This window comes from Musa acuminata, chromosome BXJ3-5 (assembly GCF_036884655.1).
Source record: "Musa acuminata AAA Group cultivar baxijiao chromosome BXJ3-5, Cavendish_Baxijiao_AAA, whole genome shotgun sequence".
In the NCBI taxonomy this organism is placed as follows: domain Eukaryota; kingdom Viridiplantae; phylum Streptophyta; class Magnoliopsida; order Zingiberales; family Musaceae; genus Musa; species Musa acuminata.
This window is the reverse complement of record NC_088353.1, coordinates 4,427,234-4,442,003: the sequence shown is the minus strand read 5'-3', so window position 1 is coordinate 4,442,003 and position 14,770 is coordinate 4,427,234. Positions and strand designations below refer to the sequence as shown.

Here is a 14,770-nt window from a genome sequence, read left to right as displayed (position 1 = left end):
ATATTGACCGAGTCACGTCCAATCACATAAGTTAAATCATACCTAATCATATAAAAAAAAGTCAAACCTAACCACATACACATAGGTTGATGTAGCTGATCTACTTAACTTAGGTTTGGATTAGATTTTAATAATTTCAAAGTACTTTAAAATATTATAAAATAATAATTAACTAATTTAAATTTAATTAAATAATAAAATTCACATATAATTCTTTTAAAATATAAATATGTCTAATTAAATGAATTATAACTATTATGAAATTAACTAATCATCCTAAAATTATAATTCAATAATTATTATTTATTAATCATAAAATTTTAAAATTAAAATATTATTATACATCATACAAATTATAATAATTTTAATATCAAAGATTTTAAATATAAATAAAAACATATAAGAAAAAAAAAATCTTACCTCTCCCTACGAATCTTATCTTGAATCCTCTAGAATAAATGAGAAAAGAGTGAGGAAGAACCTCTTATATAGAAGAAAATGGTTTTCTTTAAAATGTAAGTAATAATTTAATTTTTATTTTACTTTCACATATAAAATAGAATTATAATATTTATTTCTTATGGTTCACACATTAAAAATAAAATTTAAACTATTTACTTTCTAAAAAGTACACCACTCAATAGGAAATTAATTAATTAATTAATAGTTTACATGATTGATAAAATTCTTATCCATATTATTAAGAAAATTAATTTTAATTATTTTTTTATACATACTGCATAAATAAGAAAGTTAATAATTTAAATAAAGTAATATATTATTTATGATAATTTGAATTATGTTAAGGAAGGAAAAATAATTAGTGATTACAATGTTTACCAACTGGATTCCACACGGCATTTCTTCGTACAGGGAAAAAAAAAAGCATGACATTCTCGTTTTATTACTTGTTTTGTAATGCTGGTAACCTGATTTACTTGCATTAAAAAAAATAAAACTGGTGAATTAATTGGACTATAATATCAATATTTTTAAAAAATAAAATTCAATTATATTTTTTTGAAAATTTTAAAACATATGGATGATATTAATAAATAAAATTTAGAATATAGTGAACGAATAATTTAGGTAAAGTTAGACGCAATATCTGTTCCTTTTGACTCGTTCCGTTTTCTTCTTTCATGTGCTCCGACAGCAGGCCAGATTGACTCGGACAGGACTAGACCGGGCCTTAGACCGGTCCATATACCGGCCCAACTATATCATAGATCAGGATTAGTAGGTAATGGTGGAAGCGTTGTGGATCTGAGCACAACGGGGATGAGAAGGGCCATGACTCGTAGAGACGGATAATACTTCCTGCGTTCAAGAAGAGCGAAGGTCAAGAGAAGATGAAGGTTATATGACACACACAAGCTGCTCTAGAAAATGTTCCTTTTGGCTAGTAATAATCTGGAGTGACCTTTGTCCTGAGATTGCATGTATATTTTTCGTAAAAGCAACCTCACAAAACCAGTCACTCGCTTAAATCTTCATGAGTTCTTAAGGTGCTTTCCAAAATCTTCATATTAAGAAAGAGCAGGATCATAGAACGGATTACATTTTTCTTCTTCCCTCTCTCTCAGCGTTTGCACATGTTTGCGTTCCTATGTAGATCAATAGGAGTGTAGGCTGCTGATGCTACTGGTACTACAGTGTGGAAGCATGTACTCTGGGGAAGATGCCTTGGCCGGGAGCCAGGACGCCGAGGGGGTCGAACAGGTTCTTCCGGGCGGCAAACCGGTTCCAGTGCCGGCCGAAGTGGTCGCGCCAATGCAGCAGGGACGGGTGGTGGGCGAGGTACTGCTTCCCGCCGATTCGCCCGGCCGAGGCCGCCTCCGCAATTCGGCGGTTGCGGCGGAGGATGTCGTCGAGGCACCCGGCGGCGCAGCTGGCTGGGTTGGCCGACCGCAGCATTCCCACGATGTACACCACCTGCTCGACACCGTCGCCGCCCGTGGGGGCATCAGGCAGCGGTACTGATGTGTTGGCGTCCCACCTAAACTAAGCAACGGCGGTATCAGTTTCAGCAAGAAGATGGAATGTACTTAAGCTGTAATCCACTACCCCTACCAAGTAAAAGCTAATGCGTCACTTTAAACCTGGAAAGAAGAACTACTTGGAACAACTAAAGAATGATTTTTAGTACATGATCGAAGAGCTGTGAGCCAGAAGTGATATTATTAACTAGACAAGAGTATCGATCCATCAGCAGAAGAAAGCTAAACCAGTAGCTCCACCATATTCTTCCGCCAGAAAGCTCGCATACAAAGCAGCAGCAATGCAGCCAGTGAAACCCCTCCCTTGTGCTTGTTCTCACAAGGAAAGAGAGGAAGAAAGAAAGGTTGGCAATGGCAGTGGTGGAACAAGTACAATAAAGAGGCTTCAATTATCACACTGTTACAGCTTGTGAAATCCTAAAACCTTGTAAGAAATAAACATGGTGTCACGAGGAAGAGAGATTTCTTACTTGTCCCTAAGAAGTGGGTATATGAGGATTGGGCCCTCAAAATCATTTGGTGAGATGTTCTCCAACAGGAGGTCTTTGAACTCCTTGATCCCCGACTTGGGCACAAACATATTAAGCCAAGGGTGGGGGATTTCCCAGAGCCCTCTACTCCTCAGGTTCATCTCCTCCATCCTAACCCTGTTCAAGAAATCAAAGTAGGACACCTCCACGCTGTACATGAGGGATGGCATGTAGCTCATGTGCTTTGATATCTTCTCCACCACCTGAAATAAGAACACCAGTGAGGACTCATGTTGATGTGCTTTGAGCCATGACAGACATGGTGTTACCAGGGAACTACTGACTTGCTCTGCGCTGGTGCCTTCGGCTTGGAAGTCATGAACGGCAAACTCAATGCAGTAATAGACCTTGGCACTGCTTACGTGGTGGAACTCAGGCATGAAGCCAAGATGAGCAGGGAAGGCGACAGAGGTGCTGAGGAGAGACTGCTCATTTGGGACTATAAAACCCTCAACATAGTCCACCAACTCTGGCATCGAGACCAGTAGCTCCTGGTCCCCGGTGAAGGTGTCGAAATCATCGTAAAAGGCTCTGATCCATTTCACCTGATCACCACAGAAGCCATGGTTGATTACATGCACAAGAAAACACTGACAGCTCTTCAACATTACCTTCTGTGGAGCATCTTGGAGCAGTATCCTCGCCCTTGTTATGATGCCAAACTGGCCTAACCCACCAAGAACTGCATAGAAAAGTTCTGAACTCGAGGTGGGTGAGCATGTTATCCAGTCTCCCTTGCCTGTCACATGCCAAATGTATCAGAGGAAGAAAAGAAAAAGATCTATCTCCTCTTTTTTCCAGTTCAATTACCTGTCACCACATCTAGTTGAAGGACATTGCTGATCTGAGGTCCATATTTGAAGGTTTGGCCACTGATACCACCATTGGAGAGGGTGCCACCGATGCTGAGATAAAGGTAATCCGTCCAAGACCTGGGAGCCAGCCCATGCTTCAAGCTCTCCTCTAAAAGCTCCACCCAGAGAGCACCACCACCAACATCAGCATAAGAGAAGCCAGACCCATCATCTCTCTTCTTGTGGATGTATATGTCAGAAGGGATGGAATCCATCTCAATAACAATTCCATCAAGCGCTTGGGCTTGGCCATAGATGGAGTGCCCAGCTCCTCTTGCCGCTATTGTGACTTTGCTGAAGGATGAAGCAGAGAGGAAGGTGAGGAGGAGTGAGATGTCTCTGGGGGACTGGGGCCTCAGCACCGCAGAGGGAGAGTTGAAGACAATTCTTCCAAAGTCCAAGGAGGCTGAGCTTTTGGTCTCGAGTAAGTTTGAGGGACCAAAGTCCATTGGACTCTGGATGAACTTGCATGGAGAACACAGAGCTAGAATGAGGATGAGAATATTGACCTTGGTGCAGAACAGAGCAAACTCCATGGAGACGAAGAACTGATCAACTGAAACAACTTCTATATTCTCAATGGGTCAACAGAGCAACAAGCGGAAAAGAAGAGGCTCAACATGCTCCACCAAGCTGGTGTGTTGTAAGGCGGATCATTGGCCCTTCTTCTTCCTGGGCATTCTACTACAAGTGCATAAGAAGATACCTCTCACATGAAAGATTAGCCTTCATATACAGTGTGGAGATAACAAGCTTGCTTATATATGATGGGAACACAAAAACCATGGTACAAGACATTTGTTGTTCAACACTAGGAAAAGGATGAGTAGACAGAGAAGTCATGGATAAATGGAGAGGAAAGGAGGAGATGAGAGGCAGCCAGCTAGGTTGTGAAGCAAGATATAAAGGGCAGCCACTGAACCATCCTTCTACCTCTTGAAGCAATGAGGAGAAGAGGGAGATGGAAGAGGCCCACAGTAAAACATGGATCAGGAAGAAGGGAGACAAGAACCAAACAATGTTGTCATTGAAAAGGGAAGGAGGTAGATCTTACTCCACTCTTTCTGTTGGGGGCATTTGCATTTATAGGTCGGCTGTGGGGCAAGATAGTTCCATGTCCTTGTGCAGAATCTAATGGGACCCCAAATCCAGCAGGAGAAGGATGCATGTGAGCCTCATCACCTCACATCTCCTAACCTCAACATCTCATTTCCTCTTCTTGGCATCCCCCTCTCCTTTTCCTGCAAAGATAATGAAGTGGTGAGTTCCTTCTCATGTATAAACATGAACTGGTGATTTCGGCACCACCTTCTGAGAAAGGAAAAGATATTATTGCTAGGATCCACACAGAGCCACCTCTCTCATTCATCCCTTCCCTTGTTCTCATCCACCTGCACTGTTGACTGCCTCTGATGTCCAATGCGTGGGGCAGTGCTGTCACCACTGTGATGTTGATGATGATGAAGGTTGAAGGTGCAAGCTCGAGGGCCTGTGATGCCTTGTGTTACTGTTGACCAAGGTCACTTGGATTGCCATGGAACCAAATCTTTTGCAGTGTACTGTGCTGGCTGGTACTGTGGCAGGGTCCCCAGCTCCATTGATGATGATTGGCCACCACCCACCCAAGAGGATGTCCATAGATTGTGTGGTTGGAAACTGAGAGCTCTGTACAATTGGAAAGTGCCAGCCTTCCTTTTCACTTGCAGTGGACTCTGCGGTTGCCACCATTCCTATGTCCAAGATTTGGTTGCTCTTCCTCCTGTTTTAAATTGGATTCTGTACCATTTTAAGAAATCAGTAGTCTGTGTTCATGAAGGGAAGCTGTGGTTTTGGTGTCCATTGAGGTTGCTGAACCATTCTCACACTTGTCTTAGCATTTATCATATCGAATTAAATGCAAAAAAGACTACAGGGAAGAATCGAGGCACTATGATCTGAGATAAAATCTTACAAAGACCGGCAAAGGATTTATATTCAAATATCTACCTCAAAAGACAAGCTTGAACAGATTGATGGCACTCCCAAAAGAACAACAGCATAGACCACAAGATGGTCCTCCTCCTATGGGTCTGAGGTGTGGCCAACTCTAGATAGAGAAATGGTTTGGGTCCCCAGATATGTTCCTGCAAATTTCTGGGTCCCAGTTTTATTTCCCTGGGCAGAGGACATCAATGTATAGCAAGCACTCCATTCAATATGATTCTTCCAACCACATGTATGCCCTGAAGTAACCAAGGACTGCCCCATGCGAAAAGCTTGCGCACTGTTTGCTCTTCATTACATTTTCCCTCCTGCTGTTCTTCTTCTTCTTCCCTTTTATCAGAGCCAGATGATCTCACTGGATCCTCTCATATTAATATGAATGTGATCTGTACATGAAGAGCAGGCATACCTTTCCACGACTGTTCTTTTCACTGGAGTTATTCAGAACTCTGTTGATCAGAAACTTTTGTATTGGGCCAATGAACACAAGTTCTGAAGCTTTTGAAGGTGTTCTCTGTCACTGCTGCTTCGACCAGCGAAACAATAGCCATGCCGTAAGATCATAGCATCAGAGGTAGATGACATGAATGGCCGTTGATAATTGTTGCCTGCAAACTTTCAAACACCAACAGGACAGTGTGACAGAAACCTAAGAATGGTCCATTCCTGTCGCACTGCAGGCCATGCTTATTATCAATTCAAGCAAGATTTGAGGTACTATCAATCAGATTACATCAGTCATTTATAAAGGCGCTTGTGTCCTTGTGGCCATGAATTGTTGCAAAGCCACAGGAACAAGTTAGATGAGATCGAAGTCGTTAATGATCACATCAGTATGAAGGCGCTCCTCTCTTTGTGGCTTGTCACTTTCATCACAGAAGAAGTCTATGAAACCAACCTGATTAATAATCACATAGAGATTAAACTTGAGCCACTGCTTAAATGGTGATATAGAAAATCTTCAGTAGCTGCATTAAATTATCTTTCCAACTTGAGAGATCAAAGTCTCTGTTGAGCCCATATTTTGTGTGTGTGTTTAACAGTGACAGAAACCAAGCTTTTTTGACTACTAATGTAACAGTATGTAAAGTTCTTCTTTTGTTTCATCAGCTTGCTTGTTCTCTAATAGTTGTTTAATGCATCTCTGCTGTATTGTTCTTATTGGGTGGGTACCTAAGGGATCTAAATTTCTCTCTCATCATGGCTTCAAAGGCTGCAATGATGAGCTAGATGAACTAGTTTCTTATTCCACAATCTAGTATTAAAATTGGAACAAAGAACGTCACATTTATCATACTTTTATCATATAGAAACATGATCAACAACATCCTTAGGGGGTAAGCATTCTAAAAGCTTAAAGGAGATTAGCCCACCTCAAGCTTCTTTAATCACCGCTCACTCTCTCCCTCCTCCAAAATGTGGTTCTTCTTCTTCCATGGAATATTCCAGTTGTATAATATATATAAATATATATGCATAGAGAGAGAGAGAGAGAGAGAGAGAGAGAGAGAGAGAGAGAGATTTGGACAAGCTCCTCTGGAATAGTTTCCCAACAGGGATCGCTTTGTCCAGGGAAGCAAACAATACCCCACTTGCTTCAGAAAAAAGAACAGAGTCCAACATCTGTTAGATGCCGCTATCCTCTCACTGTGCTACTTTATTGGCTTCTTTGGACTGTTGGTTGACATCTTATGCCATGCTTAGTTGTCCAGATTGCCTGTATCTTTTCATTTGTTTCCTCCTCTGAGTTCACCTTCTTCAGCCATGGCCACTACATTTCTCTTCCAGCTTCTTTACCGTTCAACATAGCGCACTTGTTCTGTGATACCAGTAACCGTGTTTTGTTCTCTTCCTAGAACAAGCTGTCTCTCTCATATGATCCTTGTGGTGAGGTAAATAGGATGCTCACCTTCACCGGAGACAAGTGTGTGCCTGTGAACAGCCAAATCCAAGCTGATAAGCCTCATTATGAATCCTAGAACAGGCACATAAACGGATTATATGTAATTATATGATATGACAAAGCATCCACCTGAAGGATACGCATTAAGTCAGTCGTACTTATCGCATGTGCTTGTTCTTGTTCTTGCGCAAACGAGTTTGCATTGGAATTCCCATCTGCTTCCGAAGACAATCCATGAACAGTTGTTTAGCTCGGACAGGCTCGTGCTCTCGGCGGAGGACACGAGCATGTGAGGCCGCCCCACGGACGGCCACGGCCGCCTTCACACGACCCTGAGACTTTGTCGCCATGCCTATGTTCCGCTCGGCAGCATATCTCGTCATCAATGACTCGAGCAGATTGATTGCCAGCAACTTGCCTCCGAAAGAAATGTGCCATGTGAATGTTCTGTTCTTAGTGTTCGATGAAATGCATCCGCAGAGGCTTCTGAATCTTGTGTCACCAATTCTCGGATCGAAGTGGTTGCTTTGTCGCGTTGCGTAGCCAAGTGCAAAGAATCGCAATTGGAAAGGAAGTTGAGATGACGATCATCCAAGTAGGATGCGTGTTCCGGACAAATACCCTATGATGCTCGCGTCAGTTCCAGCGGTGAATCAAGAAAGCATAAAATCTAGTAGCTTATCAAAAAAGTCCAGAGAATATTACGCTCGATCTGTTTCACATCACAAAGCATATGTTTTTTGCTCCAATGAGAATGACACCATCATTTCTCATCCACATGTTCAGAAGAAGGTTTGCACCTCTCCATCGCCAACTTCAATGGAAGTGGAACTGAAATGAAAGAAACACCACCTCGTGACATTAGAGTGGAAGATGATGAAAGATCTACTGTGTTGCTTCAATATGTTTCTTTCGTAGAGTTCAGATCCTTCTGCAACAGTTTATAGCCTCTGATGCGCATATTGTAGCAGTAACAAAGGCAAGAACAAGTTAGAAATGAGAATTTTCTGAATTTCATGATTAATAGCAACATTTTTGTGCAATTGATGGATGTTTACTGAAGAAAACAGAGGAATATTCTAAATCCATCTCAGATTCCTGTTGAGGCAAAGAGAATGTAATATGGAATGTTGGCATTGCATTCTCATCTTGTCGTTTCAAAATACTACAATATAAGCTCCTAACTAAATGGAAATATGAAGCTACTCTGTGGACATCAAACTCTGCCTTTAGCATTTTCACATATAAAAGCCACCAAAATATTGTTTAAGTAATTTTTTTTTTCTTTCTGTCATTGGCTTCTTGACAGTACAATATATGAATTTTTTTTACTATTTTCTTGATTTTTTAAGGTACCTCAATCATGACAATCCAGTCCTTAGTTTCATTTGATACACGTTCTTGACTACATACTATACAGAATTACACCATTTTTATTCATGACTTACCATATATTTCACTGCTGCTGAACTTCAGCGAGCAGAAAACTGTGATGCAGAGACAGTAGCATTGGAGGTAGAAGACGAGCCAGTGGAGGTCGATCCATCTCCGCGAACCCTACTTGTGGCGTCTATGAACGTAGGCCTTGTTGGCTGGAGCCTGTCATGGTCACCTTCGCTAAGCAGCAAAACCACAACCTCGGACATGGTTGGCCTTGCAGACACAGTGGATTGCGTGCAGAGAAGAGCTATTTTGACAATTCGTTTCATTTCTTCTGGGGAATATTCAGTAGGATCTAAGCTTCTGTCCACCAAATCGATCGAATCGCCGCTTTCATATAATTTCCAAGCCTGTTTTAGGAAAGAAACCAATGGAGGATCAGAACAAAAGGCTGATCCTAGAAAAGTACACACAACAAACGTTTAGCAGGCAAAGAATGCAGATTAAATGCATATGATCTCTTCTGACGATGCCAGGACGGAAGTAAATGAGATTTTGTAGCTATATCTGCTGTATGTATACATATGTATTTGTATTATCTTAACAGTTGCCAGTTATGCTGTTGAAATGCCTTGTAGTAACCCTAAAGGTCGTGTCATCACTTGTCATATTTAAGTTGACTACAAGCAAGTTACTTGGTATAATAGGAATGAAAGATTATCCATGGTTCTTATTTTAAAAATAAAAAAATTAGAGAGAGCCCAGTGATTACCCATTCAAGAAGGTATTGAATAGCAGGTTCCAGTTGTGCATCATTGCTCTTCCGGCCACTGATTATCTCAAGGACAACAACACCGAAGCTATAGGTATCAACCTTTTCAGATAGCTGGCCATGAATTGCATACTCAGGTGCTGTGTATCCCCTGCATGACAGAGTTTGAGAAATTGAAATCAGGAGCTGTTAGAGATCCGCTTTCATTAATGCAGAATGCTTATTAAAGAACAAAGTATGTCCCAATTGCCGAAAGATACAATATGGGTTCAGATGAATGAAAGTGAAAAATAATGAAATACATAATGATATTGAGACTTACAAAGTGCCAGCAAATTTAGTGCTGAGATGACTCTTGTCCTCTGGTAAAAGTCGTGCAAGGCCAAAATCTGCAATTCTTGGCTGGAAATCATCATCAAGCAGAATGTTACTAGATTTTATGTCACGATGTATGATACAAACATGAAACTCCTGATGCAGGTAAGCAAGACCACGAGCCATGCCGACAATTATGTTAAATCTCTGTTTCCAGTTGAGGAATCCCTGTCTATCACCTGTAAGATAGGTTCACGTTATACTTGATGAGCATGGAAGCAAAATAGATATTAGTTCCTTCAGTTGATAATTTGGCATATTAAAACCAATTTAATCCTGGAGCTGCCATGCCAATACCAATACATGGAACATGCAGTTGTTATCACAGTATACATATGCAAAAGCAATTGGTTGGCATAAGTAATATGTCACCTGATTCTTGCTGACGAAAACACCAATCAACATATCTTAGAAAGGCCAGAACAAACACACTTACGTACAATTAAAATAATTATCTGATAGAAGCATCATGACATACAATGCATGTCAAATTGATAGTCATGAAATTTTGCAAAACGTGTTAATGTAAAACTTATCGATGCATCTTGCCTTTGAAAGCAATAGGCAAGTGATGCCATGGTGCTGAGCATGTTGTGAAGCAACAGTATAGAATTCCAGTACAACAGTATTACTTCGCTATACATGACAAGCACAAGGCCAAGACAAGATACTGTCTTTTGTCTCACTCTCAGTCTGCATTAAAGTCTGAACCTGTGTATTTTCTGCTCTATGGAGTCTTCAGACATGTCTCTGCTGCAATGCCATATATCTCTGGTCAAATTGTAGCAATTTCTTGCGCTCAAGTTGATGAGATTATGATTATGCCAATTTAGTCTGTGGTCCTTGATCCAGTATAGGTTTGGAATAGGTTAGATTTGAGAGAATTAGAAACTAGATTATGGCAATTAAATTTCAAGGGAAATGTACAAGGTCTTGTAATTTTCTGCATTTGCCTTGGCATTATACAAATTAATAAATTTTAGAAACTTCCAGTCATTTTAGTCTTTCTTTATAGTCCTCAAGGAATACATTTGGGATTTATTAATGGTTAGCCAATCCTACTAGATCTGGTCATGTTTTCTATGCTTGGAGAGGCTTACTCCAAGTCAAATTGAGATTTTATTTGGTTGGATCATTTACCTATTTCTTTTAACAAAAAAAGTCATAGTGAAAATATGTAACCAGTTAATACTTGAATCTACTTAAAGGAGCTATGCAGTTGATTACTGAAGGAGCGGTGTATGAATTTACCAAAATGTAGTTCTAGTCAGATTGAGAAAAAGAGGTTGAGATATAATGAGAATGCATCAACAGGATACATCTAACAATTAAGCATACAAATTGAAAGCAAGATATAGAGTGATAGAGGGCTAAGTTTAGGGAAAAAATTACCAAATATGAACTTATTAAGACTGCTATTTGCCATGTACTCATAGACAAGAAGCAAATCTTGGCCTTTGCTAGAACATCCAAGCAAGCGAACTAAATTTCTGTGATGAACATTGCTAATAAGCTTCACCTCACTCTGAAAATCTGCCTTTGCCCTGCTGATTTGTGCAATTGCCAATCGCTTGACGGCAACCGTTTTACCATTTTTCAGTGTACCCTGTGAAAATTTTACCTTTCAGCACACCTGACTTTATTTCGTCAAATTATACAACATAAATCCGTAACATCTAGGTTCTTGCTATTTTAATACGAGGAAATCTTATATTTTTTTCTCAAAATTTCAGTTCTAAGGAAATGCCATACAGTTTACAAAAGCAACATTTTAAACATTTAGTAATCTCACCTTGTATACATCTCCAAACCCTCCTTCTCCTAGTTTATTTTCTTCACTGAAATTATTTGTAGCAGCTTTTAGATCCTTGTAATGGAAATTTAGTGGACCCTGTAATTCTGTTGCCCCTAATAAATCTCCTGCACAAAGATGTTCTCATGTGAATGTACTTAGAAAAGCAAAGTACCAGAATATGACATCAGTTAAAAATGTTTAGCAGGAAGTGATAAGATATTGTTAAATGTGATTGATCAAAATTCTTTAAATTGCTTTGCAGACTATCTAATAAGTTTCATGCTGTTCCTTACAGGTATCCGTAAATTGGATTATAGCTGCATGATATAAAAACTGCATGTGGATTCTTACAAGCGCTTTGAGCATCTTTATGAATACCTCATTTCATATTGGCACAAAATGTAAATTTTTAGAATTAGATTAGTTGTAACAAAAAATTGTACAGAAGTCAAAACTTAGAATCATGTGATATCCTTGAAAAAAGATAAGCTGGAACATGCCATATCCAACCACAATGACACCCAACAACTTTAAGACAACTCTGCAAGTAGGACTATCCGTGGTCAGTTGAGCTTGTAGGACTATCTATGATTACTATGTAACAAGTGACAGCCTTGCAAGTTATTGGCTGTCTCAATCAAATAGTTCTTTCCATATCCTTTCTCTTAGGTTTGATTTGGTCTTCTCCTACCAGAACAATCATGGTATATCCAAAATGACTATACAAGGAGTAAAGGAAGAAAATGACAAAGATGACATACATATAATAAGCCACATTACAGGTCAAATGATCCATACAATTTATCATGGCTGTCTCGATCAAATAGTTCTTTCCATATTCTTTCCCCTAGTTTTGATTTGCTCTCATCATATCAGAACAATCATAGTATATCTCAAATGACTATACAAGAAGAAAAGGGAAACTGACAAAGTTGACATATATATAATAAGTCAAATTTCGGCATCCAGTGGACCATACCAATTTTAACAACTATGACCTACACAAGATCAGAACCAGCAAACAACGTTATTTAAGGAATAAAATGACATAATTGGCCATTGAAACCAAATTTGTAATTATTGATGATAGCTGTCCATCTGGAAGCATGATAATCTGGAATTTAGTAAGAGATCTTTCGTTAAATTATTACTTTCAGCAAATTCTTAACCAGACCTAGTACATTGACTTCACACTTTATATTCTTAATCAAGCCTTTAAATTTTTAGTTTCTTGTTCCTCTGTTCTGGCTTTAAATACTGACCCTCCTATATCCAACATTAGGGGCAGCATCGTGCGATGAGTCCCCCATTTAGATTGTCGACGAAACCTCTAGGTTCTTGGTATTTTTCATCTAGAACAATTCAGTCACATTCCAGATGCATTTTCAAATTAAAAAAAGGTAAATTTATTATAATATTGACTTAAAAAAATAATCGAGACTTACGGTTTTGTTATTGTTGTTGTTGCATTGACTTAAGGAAATACTAAATGCAAGTTAAAGTAGATCACAACATTGACCAAATGAATTGATCATCAATGAAATAAATAATTGCAAGCTGAAAAGCCATCGTTGATCATGCCAATCATTCAATAATGGTAAGCTAACACAATTTAGAAACCCATCATTGTTCGGTGATGAGTCGCTTTGGCCTAATCATACCCAAAAAACAAAAAAAAAACGCTATATCTAATTCTCAGTAAACAAAATTCTTAGGATGACAGATTAATAGATCAGATTCACAAACCTGTTCGAAACCCTTGGCGTCTTCGGGATCTTTTGATCCACAGGAGTGCTACGATCGCTAGAAGCAACAAACCACAGATTCCTCCAACAACTCCTCCAATTATGGCTCCCTTCTTGTTTGACTTCCCTGTTCCACCATCACATCCATATCAAGAAATGCTCTCTTAGGTCACCGAGTAAAGACAAATTTCCCGTGTGGTTCCTAAAGAATTAGATGCGTTTCCCATGATGCACCGTTTCACTGCGGACTCGCTCACCTGAACTCAAGAACTGGGAGAGATCCACGGTTTGGTTGGCCGGGAAGAAGGACTTGCTGGAGTACCTCATGAAGCACCCGGCGTCCACCGACCGCCCGTCGGTGTCCGGTGGGCAACTCTCAATGTTCGCGTCCGCCACCGTGAGGCACTGGGCGCAGCCCTCCTCGTTCACCGTCTCCACGCACTGCGCCACGGCGAAGACCCCATCCCTCTCCGCCGCCGCGAAGAACCCCGAGACCCTCGGCGTGGCGCTGGTCAGGTCCCTCACCAGCGCCTTCGCCGCCTCGGAGAACCCCGCGTCGGACGCAGCGCTGCCGTTGCAGACGCCAGCGTTACCGGGGAGCGTAGTCTGGTCGAAGAAGGTAGAGCTCTCGTAGCGGAGGACGCACCCGTCGTAGATGACGCGGGCGCCGTTGGCGTTGCCGCATCTTCGGATACGGGCCTCGGCGACGGAGAGGCAAGCGAGGCAGTCGGCGGAGGAGAGGTAAGCGCGGCACTGGAAGAGCGCGTAGACGGGGTCGGCGGCGCGGGGGCGCTGCGCGGTGGCGAAGCGGGAGGCGGAGGTGCCGGCGGCCGCGGAAGAGAGGGAGGAGCGCAGGTCCGCGAGGGTCTCGTTGAGAGTGGCGACGAAGGCGGCGTTGCCGCTTGCGTTATACTGACTGCAGCCGGCGTTAAGGAGCGTGGTCTGCGGGTCGGCGGTGACCCGACTCCTCCATAGTAGAACCACCACAACTATGATGCGGTGCATGATACGATACATGCTCTGGACACCGTTGTTGGCTGACGAAGAGCCTAATATATATTCCTAATTATTATTCATTGGCCAACGGTAATTCCAAACCCGATGGCGTTCTCCTTTTCCGCTTGTCACTAAGAAAACGACGTGTATAATAAATTACCGAATCTTATCATCACGACTTAGATGGCTTGATCGATACGACATCAAACCATCATGCTGACTCGAGATTATTTGAAAGACCAATATCTAATCCGAATACTCTTTTTTCGGTAATGGACATTTATTTTTTCCTTCGCAAGATGATATGAAGATTCTATCATCAAAAGTAGAACGAATAATAGTAACAGAGAACAGTAAAGTTTGCTCATTTCATACTCAATTATTTGCTGCTTTCTATCTCAGTACAACGAAGAAGACTTGCCTCAACTTCTGTGCAC

At 40.9% G+C, this 14,770-nt stretch overlaps 2 protein-coding genes across 5 annotated transcripts; both read right to left on the bottom strand.

Moving 5' to 3' along the window:
* Positions 1-1,496: 1,496 nt before the first annotated feature.
* On the bottom strand, positions 1,497-4,428 carry LOC103984521 (cytokinin dehydrogenase 3). 4 transcript variants are annotated; one of them, XM_018825874.2, is made up of 5 exons: positions 3,341-4,428; positions 3,142-3,269; positions 2,800-3,075; positions 2,471-2,733; positions 1,497-2,004 (listed from the first exon to the last, which is right to left on the bottom strand). In XM_018825874.2, the coding sequence occupies exons 1-5, from the start codon at positions 3,918-3,920 to the stop codon at positions 1,617-1,619; spliced, it is 1,635 nt and encodes a 544-aa protein (XP_018681419.2). In that variant the 5' UTR covers positions 3,921-4,428; the 3' UTR covers positions 1,497-1,616. The 4 variants fall into 4 exon arrangements, with proteins under 4 accessions (XP_018681419.2, XP_018681420.2, XP_018681421.2 ...); XM_018825875.2 differs by having other exon boundaries at positions 2,815-3,075; positions 3,341-4,425; XM_018825876.2 differs by having other exon boundaries at positions 1,497-1,999; positions 3,341-4,424.
* Positions 4,429-8,634: 4,206 nt separating this feature from the next.
* On the bottom strand, positions 8,635-14,368 carry LOC135639017 (cold-responsive protein kinase 1-like). Its single transcript, XM_065152707.1, has 7 exons — positions 13,595-14,368; positions 13,339-13,464; positions 11,590-11,717; positions 11,190-11,403; positions 9,745-9,976; positions 9,423-9,573; positions 8,635-9,060 (listed from the first exon to the last, which is right to left on the bottom strand). Exons 1-7 carry the CDS (start codon positions 14,352-14,354, stop codon positions 8,743-8,745), a joined length of 1,929 nt encoding a protein of 642 aa, XP_065008779.1. The 5' UTR covers positions 14,355-14,368; the 3' UTR covers positions 8,635-8,742.
* Positions 14,369-14,770: the final 402 nt, after the last annotated feature.